The following is a 16478-nucleotide window of genomic DNA, read 5'->3' as shown; positions in this document are numbered from 1 at the left end:
TTTGGCTTGAGGACTTAAAGCAATCAATTCGTCTCATCTAAAAATCAAGAGAAACGTCAGTAAAAATAAATATCATATGTGGAGCAGAGGAATGTTTTTCCTGCTTTAGCGTATCTGTTTGTGGTTTCACAGGGTAAAGGGATGCTGCTGGTTCTTCAGGACCGCATGTTGACCCTAGTTGACCCAGATGATCGAAGTCTGCTCCACTCTCAGCCAATTAGCAGCATCCGTGTCTGGGGCGTTGGCCGAGACCATGACAGGTATTTTGACATCAGAAACATTTTGAAACTAAAAACCTCTCCTTTTGGTTGTTGTTGTTCGGCTGCTTGATGCCACCGTTTTACCAATTACTATGTGTGATCTTGAACTGATGAGCTGCAGACAAAGAAGACACACATACATGATGTTTCAAACCTGCAGCATATCAAACACTGTAAAATGCATAGATGGTACATTCATGCTGTTAGACGCTGATTCAGGAGTTTTAACTAATCATCAGAGAATGGAAATCGGCCTCATTATTATTCAGTGCATATTTGCACAAACTGCATTCAGAACACCATAATTATGCTTATTGCTCCATGTTTCTATCCCACACTGTGGACCTGTGGGGCCTTCAGTCATTTGGCAATGTCCCATGGTCTTAACCTTTCACTATTGAGCTGACAGTGTGCTGAGGCTAGCACAGCTGCTAATGGGGGGGACAAGCTAAGCCCTCATTGATATGGGCCCCACAGGATTTCCATTTCCATCCACTTCAAACACTCAGAAAACCAATACACAATTACAAACATTAGTGCTGATGTAATATACATACATGCACAGATCTAATATGTCTACATATTTGCATGTGTGTGTACACACCAAATGCATCAAATACTAAGCCACTAAGAGCTAAGAGACTTTGGGAGATTCACATCCAAGACATGTCACACACTGACTGTACAAATGAGAGGAGTGGTGGAGGTTTGCAGTCCAAGAAGCTGTGTCGTTCTGACATGTGTAATCAGCTGTTAAGGGATTGGGTGAAAATGGAGTTTAAAATAGCATCTGTGTAAGAGGCTTGATCTCACTTCACTCGCCCATGCTCCCAGTGTGTCCTTACCTTGTATGTGTTTTTTTTCTTATTTCTGTGTTCCTGTCCCTGTGTGTCCCTCCTTATTTCTGTCTTTCTCTTTGCCTTTTAAATGTTCCCATAGTCTCTCTCTCAAACAGCATCCCTCACAAACTCACACTCTCCCCCCCCCCCTTCTGCCTTTCTCCTTTTTTCCTTCCCTCAACATCCCCAGTACCACATTAGCTGTGTGTGTGTGTGTGTTTGTGTGTGTGTGTGTGTGTGTGTGTGTGTGTGTGTGTGCGTGTGCATATGTCTGTGTGTGTTCGTGTGTGTGCATGCATATGTGTGTATGTGTGCAATAGATAAAGAGAGAAAGAAAGAAAGAGAGTCCCTCCACCCTCTTCCGTCTCAGTGGATTGAGAAACTTTCAGTGGCTGTCTCTCTCGGCGGTAATGGATAAAGCATGTACTCGGCTCAGGCTAGCTCTCCCTCTTATCCTTTTTCTCTCACTCCATCTCTCTCTCTCTCTCTCCCCCTCTCTCTCTCTCTCTCGTACAGCATTACAGCTTCCACTCTGTTCATCCTCTCTTCCCACCAGCACTTTAAAATCTGCAGTCTACAGTTGGGTTTCAGGCTCATGACTTTGATGTAATATAATTCTAGCCTGGTTGGGCTGTGTGTGAAGATATCCGATGATACTTTCCATGTATGCAGCAAATTGTCTTGCAGTGTCCTGCATCTGACATGGAATGGATTGTGTGTGTATCTGAGGCATGAGTATATTATGGTTGGAGGTTTGTAGTCCTGCCACTAGAGTGCACTGTAATCAAAGTCTGTGCATACAGTTAAGTTGATGCAGCCAGCTGAGTACACAAGAGTATATGGACATCCCTGTCCATATGCACCTTTGTTTAAAAGCTGTTTTTTATGGTGTGGGCTCAAAAGTCTTATCACTACAGCACATAGTTAGGTTGTTGACAATAGCGTGCTTCCAACTTTGTGACAATAGTTTGCAGAAGGGACTTTTCTGCTCTTTTGCAAATGGTTTTCTGACTTTGGTGAGGAGGAACTTGACAGAGCCTCAGACCCCATCACATCTCCTAGGATTAACTGGACCTTATCGCCCAGAATCAGTACCTCACGCTCTTGTGGTTGAGGAGTCCACAGTGTGTGACTGGCCTGAGATAAACAGTAACAATGTACTGAACTTGTGGCAGCTTGAAAACTGTGTAAGCAGTTAAATGGTTGTTAGAAAATTGATCGGACCTGTCAGATGGTACAAGGAGAGGAGTCAGAATAGAGAGAGAGAGAGGGAGAAAGAGAGAGGGAGACAGAGAGAGAGAGCATTTTTCTTTCATTTGTAAAGAAACTGAAAATGTGACAGACGAAGGAAAAAGTGAGGAAGAGAGAAAGGGAAAGACACATGCATACAGAATATCTCTCCCTCAGCTCTCTTCATCCACCTCTCTTTCTGTCTCTTTCTGTATTCCCTGTGTTGTCCTGAATGTTCCGCCTCTCTCTCTCTTTCTCTCTCCTCCAGCCTGATTCAATATGAATGAGTCCCCCTGTCTCTTAAGCGGGGCGGGACAAGGGGGGGGTGTTCGCTCCTCGATGAAGTCATGAAGCTATATCTGGAGCACTCAGCAAGTCTGAGTATGTGCACGGTCGTGATTGCGTGTGCACATGTTTGTGTGCGTGTGTGTGCAGGTGGGGTTTGAATTGATGAAGTCATAGGTCTATATGTGGAGCACTCTGATGTGTGTATCTATGTGTGTGTGTGTGTGTGTGTGTGTGTGTGTGTGTGTGTGTGTGTGTGTGTGTGTGCGTGTGTGTGTGTGTGTGTGTGTGAGATGGTGAATGAGTGAATGTATTTTCCCCCCATTTCTCCATCCCCTCTTTCTGTCTGTAATGCTCTTGCGCTATTTCCACTCTTTGTCTCCAGCACTCTTTCTGCCTCCCTCTTGTGCCATTGGCTGCACAGCTTTGCCTCTTCTTCTTTTCTGCCTCTCTTTGTTTGTCCCGCTATTGCACTCTCACTAGATGTAAGCCCCCCGCCCCCCCCCCCCCTTTTTTATCAAGCTTCTGTAAGACAAGAGAGAGAGAATAAAGATAGCAACAACTAAGGAAGAGGAGAAGATACTCAAGAAGAAGACAATTCAGAGAGGGTGCGGGGTGAGAAAAAAAAAAAGTGGCGGCGCTTTTGAGAGAGAGAGAGGGGTAATAAGCAGAGCAATGAAGAGCCAGTGAGAGAGGCAGAGGCAGAGTGAGCAGAGAGGCATGCTTCCCTGCTTGCACTGAGAGGCATACAGCAAGACCTTGTGAGGGACTCTTCGGACCAGGCGAGCAAAACATAGGAAGCTGACCGTAAAAGAAGACAGTGATAGAAAAGGTGTAGCAAGGAAAGAAGAGGAAGAGGAGAGGGAGAGGCTGGGGGAGGGGGAGGAAGGACGGAGAGAAGAAGGGGGAAAGAAGCCCTAGAGGATTAAAAAAAGAAGAAGAAAGAGAGAACAGGCAGACAGGAAGAGATTTACCCCCGGGTACCGCAGCGAAGGGACTGTAGCAATGTCACCGTGGTGGCGGAGCTAAGGAGGCAGGAAAGTAGTCGTCTGTAACGGGGCGAGGATGTCTGCCTGTGTAAGTACCTCTATCTCTCTTTCATTCACTCCTCTAGCTCTCCTCATCCATCCATCTACCCCTCTTCGACTTCCAGTCATCCATTCCCGCCTCTCTCTCTACTCCCAACATCACCCCCTCTATTTCCGTCCTCTGTTGATTTTTAATTGCTCTGATGTTTGTGTAAAGGACACAACACATGTCTTCCAGCCCTGCTTTCATTCATTAGCTTTCTCCTTATTATTTTCACCCGTTCACTTCTCAACCTCTTGCTGTGTTTGATTTCAAGCTGTGTACGTTCTCTCTCCCTCTATCTCTTTCTCCCTCTCTCTCTCTCTGGCTGGCGAGGTGTCGGGGTTGCAGGCTGGTTTTGCAGCCAGAGTCACTGAGACATTAGCAGACGTTCAGGGAGCCAGATAAGAAAGAAAAAGCATGAGAGTGAAAGAAAGAAAGTAACAAAGAAAGAAAGAAAGAAAGAAAGAGAGATGAAGTAAGCAAAGGAGAGATTGAGAAAGACAGGATTAAAGAGTCTGAATGTACTGCAGGGATTTTCAAAGTGTGTGTCATGGTTGTTTGGAGCTGTTTCATATTGCCCTTTGGTGTGTGTGTGTGTGGGGGGGGGCAAAGTCTTTTTGACTTAAGCATTTTACAATATGTCCTAATCTGTTTTTTGGAGGATATATACCTGAGTCAAGGTGTGTGTGCGTGTGTATGATAAATGCATTCACTGTATGCATATGTGGACTTCTCTCTCTCCTTGAACATCTACCATAACAAGCAGAAGAGGAGGATGAGGAATGAGCAGGGAAATAGTAGGCGACAAACAAAAAGACAGATTGAGATGATTTACGACATCAGGGGGTTAGTTGCTGCTTGTTTTCTTGTCCTTGGCTTGTGACACGTATTAGGATTGAGACAACACTGCTGAGAAGCGGAGGATATATGCTGATGTGACGTACGCCTTTAATAGTGTCTTTTCTATAGGCCCAACATCACTGAACTATTGTTACCTTTCTCCACTAATGGCACACACACTCCTGCAAACACACATACACACTGATTCCACATTTCATTCATATTCATTATTGGGCAGCAGTGGGGCTCTGCTTGCTTATTCCCACCAGCTCTCACTTATTTCCCCTCCACCGCTGACCTTCTGTGGACAGCTGTGGCATGTAGAAAAGGAAAGGAGAGATTAGAAGAAGAAGAAAGAAAAAGAAAAGAGGAGAGAAGGAACACGCAAGCCCTCAGTACCATTAATATTTTAATGCTGAACACACTCTAGCGATCACCTCCATTTATGTCAATGAAGTGAGTTTATATGTGCATGTTTGGGTTCCAGTCCTTCCTGTCATGATGCCCCAGTTAAGCTGCAGCTTATTTGCTGATGCTTAGACCCTTGTAGACTTAATTAACATGCAAGGCCCCTCCGACAGCCTACAGGGACGGAGCCCAAACACCTAGACCCACTCGATAGATGCCACAGTGATTGATGGCCTTTCCTCCCTGCTCTTGCTCCGATTTGAGCCCGGCCAACCTCTCTCTTTCCCTGCAAGTCATCGCTCCTCCATGTCAGCTCCTTCCATCTAGCCACAATCCATCACACCCATTTCTCTACACACATACATGCACTTCTTGTCAGGATATGTCCACCAAGCCCCCCTAGAAACTCTCATTCTCTAAAGGGTCATTATGGCAGAAGCAGTGTCCACCTCACTCTCTTGCCCAGTCATACATCAGACACACACACAGAATTATAAGCACGAGCACCCAGGTTTGCAAAAACCCCAAAAAGCTAAACCATCACTTCCTCCTTTCTCTTTCTCTTAGTCTTCATGCTACCTCTCTCTCTCTTACATTAGCATTGTTTGGCACACCTGCTGTAATCCTGTCTTCCTGACGGATTAGTCCTCCTGTTCCTACTATAGATCCCTTCGCTTGCCCCACCAGCCAATAAATCTCCCCCCGATAAAACCCTCACTGTTCCCGGCCGTGTCGGGCAGCGATGTGAGGCGATGCTGATGTTCGCTGATCATACAGGGCTGAACACAGCAGGATGCCGGCGCAGTCAGTGTCTGCCTGTGGCTGGTCTATCTATTCAGACAGCAGAAGTGGCTGCAGACCGTTTTAACTGAATACATTTGAATACCCAACATGTTTGGATTCACTCTAAGTAAGTTTTTGCATGTTTTGTTTCCACTGAGGGGGCTGTGGATCTATCCAGCAGAACCCATGTGTAAGCTGGTAAATTTATCTCCCCTTAGTTATTGCAGGATCAATATCACACTTTCTTCAAATAAATGATTTTTGACAGAGTGCATTTAAAGGTACACATTTATCACGTGTCATGATTATGAATCAACATATTTCTGCAGCTCAGGGTCAGAGTACATTCACTCACAAATCAGTTATTTACAGATAGAAGCTGAAAAATGTTGAATAGTGAATGAATTTGAGGTCACAATACTTGACTCCAGTTGACTAACAATCACAGTTCCTATGCCCTTTGATGGTAACCTACTGTATATTTAATTGATGTTACTATGAAAATGTAACGTTTAAATACAAGTCAAGTAAAAGCAAACTCCAGTGTTATTTTCTCAGTTCAATTAGTAATTTGATGTAGACTACCAGAAAATGGACAAATATAAATCATCACATAATCCCAGAGCCATAGATGACTTGTGAAATGTCATTTTTTTCCATAATAAACCCAAAGATATGCTGTTTATTATCACATAAGACATGAACAGTAGAACATAACTGACAAGCTTGAACTAAAGTTTCTCATTTTTGCTTGAAAAATGACTTGAAGTATTCATTAATTATCAACACTGTTTCAGTTCGAAATGTCTGTATTACTTCAGACGTGATCAGGAAAAAGTTATGGTCTGTTATTGTTATATCTGGTCTTCAATATGTATTTTCCCATTTAAAGATTCAATTCACCCAAATTACCTAATACATACCTCTGGTGGTTTCTTACCATACAGACAGTTTTGGTTTTCTGCCATCCAACCAAATACTAAGAAGGTAAACTGAATGTCAATGCTCACAGCACTGAACAATTGAATGTATAGAAACAGTGTCCCTCTTACTCTGGATCATCTAGAAAACACACTGTCAACACTTTCAGAGGGAATGCTTCTTTGTTAAAACTATTCACAACCTTAAACAGCAAATAAAACCTAAACTACTGTATCTGCATGCTACACACCAGTAGAGGTAACACAGAAAAAGGGCAGCAATGTTTAATTTCTTGCTAACCCTAACCCCCCCACCCCCACCCCCCATCAGAACTGCTGCCAATTCAGTCAGCTGTAGTTTGGAACATATACTTTAACTGTTATTTCAGTGCACCAACCCTTTAAATGATCACGAGGCTGGGAGGGAAAACTGCATGTTACTACAGTATATAGTGCGTGCATGAAACGTGATTTATGGCACATGCAGCTAATTAGGTTACATGCATACAGTATGATCCAAACTGCTCTCACACACTAACTCGACACCAAATCACTGTGCTCTCCCACACACTCTCTTTGTCTGTCTCTTTCTTACACATACACTCACACACGCACAGTTTCTTACACACACACACATTAGATACATGAATGAAGGCATCTTACTGAGGTGATATCTCACTGAAGCTTTGTCTCAGCCAAAAACACACACATACAGTACACACACATTCAGGCATGCAGAGACAGATTCCACACACACACACACACACACGCACACACGCACACATGCACACTCCAGAGCAGTGTGATGTATAAATGATCAAGAAGAGACAGAACAGCAGGACATCGTCTCTCTGCACATGCACACACACACACACACACTCACTCACTCTCTTTCCATCTCACCCACCCACCTATCTCTGCTCTTAAATATGTAATGAAATACGATGAGGAGTGTTGACGCGTGGGTACTGTGTGTGCTTCCTCAGCTTGTTGCCCCCCCCCCAATCCCCTTCCTCACAGTATATGCCTGGAATCAGGTCACCGAGCTGGGGGTCGTGCACACGATTCCCCCCTTTTAGCAAAACACAATTTTCACCATCAGCTTTGTAAATTTGTGCATTTTCTTAGAAATGATGCAGAGGCACAGAGGACAAATCAAACTGAGGCGTAGCTGCTGCTGTAAACAACATCAACTGTCTGCTCAAATCACACAGGCAGCGCTTCGTACACTGTTTAATACACTGTAGACAACAGTTTTATTTTTATTTCGACTTGATTTTGTCCTAGTTCTCTGCTGCCTCAGGCAATATTGGTGATTGTGTGTTTCTGTCTGTCTGCCTGTGAATGTGTAGCCTATGTGTATGTGTAGGGATGTATCATGTGGTACCAGTGATGCAGGGAGGGCCTCCTCCTCCTCTTTTGCTGAGCCCCCTGGCCCTGGGTGCTCATTTTGCTGCTCATCTTGGTGCTGTAAACAAGTTTACTGTGTAGAGAGGTAATTACGCACAGACATTCGACATTAGGCCTAATGGCTGTGGGCCATGACTAATTCACCAGGTCGCAAAGGGGTTTGCCGTGTTCAGTTGTCACACATGCTTTCAAATTAGATCCAAATTAGAACCAAAATCCTGTTCCATCGACTTTTAAATGTGTTTTTTGTCCTTAATTTAAAGGGGATAGTTCAACCTTTTGGGAAATTAGCTTATTCTGTTTTTGTGTATTTTTGAACTTCAGACAAAGCCAGGCTCCTTATTGACCTGTGCTTCCAGTCTCTATTGTTAAACTAAGATGATCTCTCCCCATCTTCTGAGCCGTACCTAACACACAGACACAAGAGTGATATTGATCTTTTCATCCAATACTCAGAAAGGGGTATAGAACTAATTTACACCTGACATTAACTCTATCCATAAATGTAACTAAATCTCATTTGGGTGAAGAAAAATGCATGTATTAACATGCATATTAAAATCCACCAAGCAAGTTGAAAGCCCAACCAACTCTGCCTCTTCCTGCTATCTCAAGCAAGCCCAGCAAAAACTATGAATAGTAACAGTAGCTAATAAGTCCTACCTAACTAAAAATGAAGGACACCTGTCTGTGGCTCTGCTTTCTGTCACCTGGGACACACCATTTTTGTTGACCTTACTAATTTGCATATCTGATAACAATGTGAGCAGAAGGAGGCAACACTTAATTAATACCAGGTGTACGAGCAGTTGGATGTCATTATCAAGATAATGTATCCAGATCACAGGAGCAAATGGGCCATATATGTTGACTGATAAGTAACAAGAAATTGCATTGTGTATATATAATATATCCCAAAATCCAATTTTACCTCGAGAGGCTTTATATCTGTGCAAAATGAAACACTCTCTATCTTTCAACCCCCAATTCTGATAGAGAATAACTTGACAAAGTAGGAAAAAAACAGACAAAACCTCAGGAAGAGCAACACAAAAGGGTCACAGGTGCTGGATATTGTATACAAAGGTAAAATGACAAAATTGTGAAACAGAATGACAATATTGTATTCAGTACAGTATATACAGTAATTATAGTACAAACATTCACTTGTGCAATGTCCCTCTCTGTACATCTTTGGAAGAACTCTTAAATAATACAATGAATCAAAAATAGTTTGTTTACACAGTATAATGTGTTTATGTTGAAAATGAAAAGTATCTGTCTTAAAAACTGGTGTAGATAGGACTCTAATTTAAATATTGGTGGTAGTCTAATAGTATACCAATAATTTAATATAATATAGTATCGGATAATGGACAGAAACATTGCATCAGTAGTGCATCAGTTTCTGTCAGCAGCTCTGCACAGTCCTGTTAATGGGTCTGTAAAGTATGTACTTGGCATCTCTTCTTTTGGGTTTCATTATCAGCAACATCTGCTATTTTTTTGCAAACATAATTATTATCACTCTCAGGTCCAATTTTTTAAAACTGTTTCTTCACAGCAGTTTAGACTAATGAAAACTGATAATTATTCAGCAGAACACACACAGATTATGAAGGCTCATCAACAGAATTTAAATGACTGTGAATGTATTTGTAGGCCTGACAGCAGAACTGTTTTTGTGTTTTCCGTGCTTACAAAGGGAGGATGAGTATTATTATAGCTGTCATCGTGACACTGTTCACAAACTAACTGTACTAATAATATTATTCCAGTTAAAGCACTTGCAGATTGTGCTGCTTTGTTGAGGATCATTTCACACAGCTTCAGGTTTTAAAGTAAGCTAACGAAACAAAGAGTCTCAAATAACAGCTTTTGAAAAGAGAATAATTGAACAGTCGCTAAATGTAAATATACCTGCCATTGGTTTTGTTATTCTCTTTACTGTGTGATGAAAGGGCTTTCCTCTCAAACACCACCCAGCTGTTGTTTCACTCGGTGCTGCTCTCACCTGTCACAGCCACAAGTGTTGAGTCTCACTGTGAAACTGGATCACGTCCACTTTGGACCGAAGCCAAAGCCACAACACTATCAACGATTATAGAGTTTCCAGTTCAGTTGCAATCAATAACTATAAGATATTTCCTCACATACACACACACACACACACACACACACACACACACTATACACACACCTTGTCTACTTTCTGCTGAGATTCACAAGAACTTCCTCCTCAGACATTTCTAATCAGCATTTGGCTGTACAATTAGCATATGTAAGTGCATTAGCATAGCCTGCTGGTGCCACTCAGACACTCTGTAAAGCTGTTTGATAATTGAAGTCTCTATGAAGTGAGTGTGTGTCATGCCATGGTGCTGTGTGTACGTGTGTGTGTGTGTGTGTGTGTGTGTGTGTGTGTGTGTGTGTGTGTGTGTGTGTGTGTGTGTGTGTGTGTGTGTGTGTGTGAGAGAGAGAGAGAGAGAGAGTAAGAGAGCGAGAGAAGGAGAGACAGATGGTTTGGAGAGGACATGAGTCTCTGCTGAGTGATACTAGAAGCTTCAGAGCAGAAGCCAGTCAGACTAGGGACTAGTTACATTTGTGCTGTTTTCACTGCCTCTTATAAAGATCTTTTACGGCAGCAGTTGAGGGACACTTTAGTTTTATTATGTCGTTTTATCACCTGAAGATGCATAGCGAAGTAGTCCTCCTGAATAATAGAGTATCATCAGTGAATAGTGTGTCATTTAAATCATTGAGCATTGCTTTTTCTTATTTAATTCTGATGACCAAAAAAAAGAAAGAAAATGGAAAAAAACACAATGAATCTATCAAGACTTTTAGCATAATAACTATTATGGATGATATGCTTTTATTTCTGGGCCTATTTCATTTTACAGTATATGGTTGTAAATTCCATATTTTTATGGAAAACAAAAGACCCATCTAGGGCATTGCAAACTAAATGCTGTGGTATTTGGCATTAGGTCATGCTATATTGTCCCTATACCAATAAATAAACTCTAAAAGCTGGCATAATGTGATTTGAGGGTGTAATGAAAATTCACCATCTCTATCTGTTTACTTCACAAAAATATCTGTACTTGTAAGTTTCAAGCTACATTTTTACAATAAACTTTTTATACATTGGTTGTTTTTAAGTTGACGTTTTAAATGGATGAAGAATTTTAGTCATTAAACATCTGGATGTTACATTATCGGAGAAACAAGCTGAGCAAATGTTAGCAGCAGCTCAGCCTGTAGCCCATCCAGACATTCTGTGTCTGCCAAACAGCCTCAGAGAAACACTGATTTGGATCATGAAACTGCTTTATTCAGTGTTTTTATTGAGTGTAATCACCAGGTCTGTTTGTTTTAGAGAGGAAGAGTCTACTGCAGATAGACTCCAGGTAAAAAAACACCTTAATAATGAACTAGCTGGTTATTTAACAATGAAGACAACAACTCCCATGATCCCACACTACTTCGCAACATCATCAAACTCCATCTCTTGTTATTGTTTTGAGTGAGAAACCCTAGCGACAAAAATTACATATTGTGTGTTTAAGTGTAAAAATAAATAAAAGCTGTATAATCAAAAATGGTCCGGGTGGAAATGAGATGAAGGAAATAGAACAAAGGGGCTTTAACAGAGGGAAAATACAAGTCATTACATGAGTTTCCTTGAAAGACAGGAGGTTGTGCATTTAACAGGAGGTTTATATTTTCAGCTCCTTGTCATAGCTCATTATGTCTATATTGGAAGTGACCATTAGGCACCATATCTCAAACTCAAGTGTGAAAAATCAGTGTGGTTGCATTTCATCAGCAACATCCATTTGTCATATTTCATGCAGAAATCCATAATAAAGGAGGCAAAGACGCCAATATCACAACTAAGCAAAGCATCAGTGGTCTAGAACATATCATCGCTTTGCATTTACTGATTTCCTTATCGCATTTCATCTTTTTGCATTTGTTATCAGCAATGTACTACATTTTTATGACCTCATCTCTTTAAATTTGAAAAATGCTTCACTAAAATGAACATAAGAATCTTAAATACAAACTGAGATCTAAACACTGAATATCACAAACTGCAACCATGTTTGTGTGTGCGACGGGTGGAGTTTTCCTTCCACTGTACAGATGTTACTACCACACACAGTGCAGTTAGTATTACATACAGTGGGTGAGTGATGTCAGAAGGGCAGACGTTGACGGTTATGTGTGACTTTCACCGTACATCTGCAGCCGTGACCCCATTTAATCTCAGGTTGTACGCGTCCTCTCCAGCCACGTCTGCCTCACAGCCATCAGGATCAAAGAGGGATTGGTAGTAGTGAGTCAGTCATCCTTTATTCAGCTCTGGAAATATGTGGAGCACACAGAGAGGAAAAAAACATGAGTAGTGGGAGTTTTGCTTTAACTCATCTCGCTGCTTTGGTACGTTCACATACCTTTCATCTTTTCCTCTTCACCACTTTCCTCCTCCATCCAACCCCCCTCCATCCCTCTACACACACCACTGGGTCTCACACCTTCTTCCTATTCCTCCATTACATACTCCCACCTTTTCATTTTGGATTTTTTTTTTTTGGCCTTTATGGCTTCCCTTTCTTGACACTATCAATCCATCCTCTCTCTTCTCATCTACTCTTCTGTCAAACACTCTTCTTACCTCTGTGAGCTCTATCTGTCACTTGTACTCAGTTGCTAGTTGATCTGCTGCCTGTCTGTCTCTACAATGTGTTATCCACCTGCATTAACTCTAGTCAGGATAACTGCTCCTTAAAGCCAACGACTATCTCTTCCTTTTCCTCTCTGCCTATTAGATTAAAGAAAAAAATCAAAGGAAGCTGCATTCAAGATCCTTGTCTACACTGAAGCGCCAAATCAGTAGAAAAAAATGTCTGTTCTTCTCTTTCCTAATTTTGTGTAGGAATGGCACTGAGGTCATGATCTTGAAGTTATTTTTGGAAATGTGTGGTTTGGTGATGAGAAATTAATTCTACAATTACACAAATTTTATACATGCAAGGTTATTTAAAGCTGATTAAAAAACTTCAAAATAAAATAAGTACTAAAGAAACTAACTGTCCCCTCCTGCTCCCCATGATCTCCTATGCAGCCAAACTCACCATAGTTGTTCTCATTTACATAAAATTTTTGTTTAAATATGAGTTACATTTGAAATGTACGATCACAGACAAAGTTAAAGCACCAGAGAGTCGTCTTCCTAACTTTACTGCCTGACCAGACTTAAAGTCACAGTATTCCCAAAGATTAATTTTCTCAGTTTCTGAAAAGTAACATTTTCAGGTGTAAAAGCGCGTGTTAGTCTCAGTCATGTGCTGCCAAAGTGAAATAAGGTCAGTGTGATGATAACAGTAGTGTAGGTTTTATGGGGGACTGGAGTCTGTTCTGGGTTTCTTCTATCAGTAATAAAGCATTTGAAACACTTTTTAATGTGGCACAGAGAGAAGAAAGGGACACAGTGTAGAGGTTAATGGAGGGAAGCTTTTGAGCATATTCACAATTTTGACACCAAAATCCAATTCCACCAAAGTGACTGACAGTGAATAAAGCATGGAGTCTGAATTAGAAATGGAGCAGAAGGAAGTAGAATGAGAAGCAAATGGACTCTGACCAAAATAATAATAACATCATGAATGACACAGTGAGACACAGAGAGAAAGAGCTTCATTTTAATACAGAATGGACAGATGTGCATATTTACTTGTGGCGAGTGAGGTCTTTTAGGCATTGTTTACATGTGTTGATATTAGCAGTCTCTGTGTGTGTGTGTGTGTGTGTGTGTGTGTGTGTGTGTGTGTGTGTGTGTGTGTGTGTGTGTGTGTGTGTGTGTGTGCTGAGAGGGAGAGAGAGAGAGAGAGAGAGAGAGAGTGCATGTGGCGACCACCAGCAGCTTGGAGAGTAACATGAAGCAGTTCTGATACTCTGAAGATTCCTGTTTGAAATAATCTGCCAGCTGGTATCACACACACGCACATACACACACACACACACACACACACACATGGACTGTTTCTTACTAAGTGGATCATCAAAGAATCAAAGGCAGTCAATGTTTGAATTAACCCTCTGTTCTTTATTCAGCCAGCAGCTCCTTTGTAGCACTCCTGATGACAAGTGTCACAGACTGCATGATGATGAGTTACACTGCTGATATGAATCATTCTGTGTCACATTTTTTCTCCTTCTTCTCCTTCTTGTTCTTCTTTGGGCTTCTCCTGTTGTAGGAAGAAAAGTGAGTGAGTGTAGAGGTGAGAGATGGAGAGAGAGAAAGGAAGATTAAAGAGGATGAAAGAGAGATTGGGAGGGAAAATGGGGAGAAGGGGGGAGTGTGAATAGCAGCTGCAGTACTACCACAACAAGATGTGTGTGTGTGTGTGTGTGTGTGTGTGTGTGTGTGTGTGTGTGTGTGTGTGTGTGTGTGGAAGTATGTTGGCAAGTCTAACAGGAAAGGTGTGCTGTGTCATAACGTAGCACAACGATAAGCCATTGAAATGAAAAGTACACCCAACTGAGCTGCAGTGCACATATGTAACACACACACACACACACACACACACACACACACACACACACACACACACACACCTCACAGGAAGAAAGTGATTGCGTCTGAGTGCTGTGACTGTTTCTGACTTATTATAATAACATTTCTCTTCTTTTCTTCCCTCTGCTTCCCCCACTTTCTCTCATTTTCTTTTCCCTTTTTATCTAATTTTTTTCTTGCCTCTTAATTAAACCCTCCTTTCTTCCTTTCACTCTTTTTTTTTAATACCTGCCCACATCCCTTTCCCCTCCCTCCTCCTTCTGCTTCCCGGGAACCAGAGAAAGGTAACTGCTCTTCATGGTGTGCTCAAGTGTGATCGTGCCTCTCCATTGTTTTCAGTAATCGTTGTGTCAAGACATCCAACCCCCCGTGCAATCACATCTGTCGCTATAGGCATCAAATCAGTGGCTTTGGTACGCCCAGAGTCACTGTTGCTCTTTACAGGAGTGCAGCAACAACTGAAGGTCTAAACCACTGGTGTTAAATCATCAGTGAGCCAGACTGGCCACAGGCTATTTCCTATTAAGAGTTGCATGCTGTTTTATAGCATTTTGATCCCCCAGAGAGGCTACAGAAGTCATAAAAGAACCATTTGTAGTATGTGAGGCAAGGCCACTCATGCTGCTTTGGTGACACACTGCTTAAATGTCCCTGAAAGAAGTGCAATGGACCCATATACACACACTCCAGACACACACACACACACCAACACATGCATACACCGTCCCGTCACACTTTCCTTCCTGGCCACAGGCGGGGAATATTATTGACCCAAAGTGTTTGAGCACACAATTAAGCAGAGGAGACAGGCCGGGTAATGGACTCATAAACACAAAGAGCTGGCTGTGATAAATGCCGGCTGTGTATGCCATAATTCTGTTTGTGTCTGTGGTTATTTGGGAGTGTGAGTTGCATATGAGTGCATGTGTTTGTTTGTGTGTGTGTGTGTGTGACGCCGCCATCCAGTTGGCTTCTCTGCATGTCCCCACTCCCCCTTTCACTCTGTGTTCTATTTACTCAATCATTTCAGTCTTGGCTGCAAACACATCATCCTACCTTTTGTTGTGCCGCTCGTCTCACCTGTTAATGAGGACGAGAAGCATCTACGTGTAATCTTGCATGTGTGTGTGTGTGTGTGTGTCTGCGTACTATCTCAGCTGTGTTTCATCTTCCACCCACTCTCTGCACAAAGTTTACTTCACCGTGGAGCTTTCCTCTCTCAATCTCACCTTCCTCCTCCTCCTCATTTTTCTTTGGCATGTGGCACCTCTGTGGAGCTTACAGCGCTCGGTTTCCTCGGTGCACTGGGACACACATCTGCATCTGTGTATGCATATGTGCCAGTGTGTCATTGTAGCCAGAATTAGCTGCAACCAGTTTCAGTTAAAAAACGCCTAGCAAGAGCATCCAAAAAAGCAAATGAAAGGGGCTTTAAGTAATCTGTTCGTCATATAAAACTTGATTGGTGAACAAGGATTTGCAGCAAAGCTTATAGCCGCCTGTAAATAACACAAATAATGAGGCAACATTTTCACAATAGATGAGTGAGCTAATTAGGGTAGAGCACCATGATGCCGTGATGCAAAATGGTGTAATAATAATGTGTTGTCATTTGGATTTTTTGTTTTTACTTGTGCAAGAAATATTGTGCAGCATGATGTTTTGATGGCTTCTTATTCTGAAGTCAAATAGCTGAAAATGCAAACATGTGTGCACTGAGGAGAATGGCAAGTTTCTGCTGAAGAACAAAAAAACTGGTCCAAGGACAGACCTTGTTTTTCTGCATTGTGTCACTTTCTAACAACAGAATAAGTCTATATAAAGGGTATGGGAATAGACAGGAAAT

General features: G+C 41.9%; 1 protein-coding gene across 1 annotated transcript in view; it reads left to right on the top strand.

The window, feature by feature from the left end:
* The window catches only part of LOC128362973 (amyloid beta precursor protein binding family B member 2), a 35080-nt gene that overhangs the window by 10798 nt on the left and 7804 nt on the right, over positions 1 to 16478 (top strand). Inside the window, exons 8-9 of the mRNA XM_053323852.1 lie at positions 133 to 260; positions 14911 to 14916. Coding sequence (XP_053179827.1) covers positions 133 to 260; positions 14911 to 14916 — 134 coding nt within the window. The remainder of the gene's footprint in view (positions 1 to 132; positions 261 to 14910; positions 14917 to 16478) is intronic.

Source organism: Scomber japonicus, chromosome 8, assembly GCF_027409825.1.
Source record: "Scomber japonicus isolate fScoJap1 chromosome 8, fScoJap1.pri, whole genome shotgun sequence".
NCBI lineage: Eukaryota > Metazoa > Chordata > Actinopteri > Scombriformes > Scombridae > Scomber > Scomber japonicus.
This window is presented reverse-complemented; position numbering and strand designations above follow the sequence as displayed.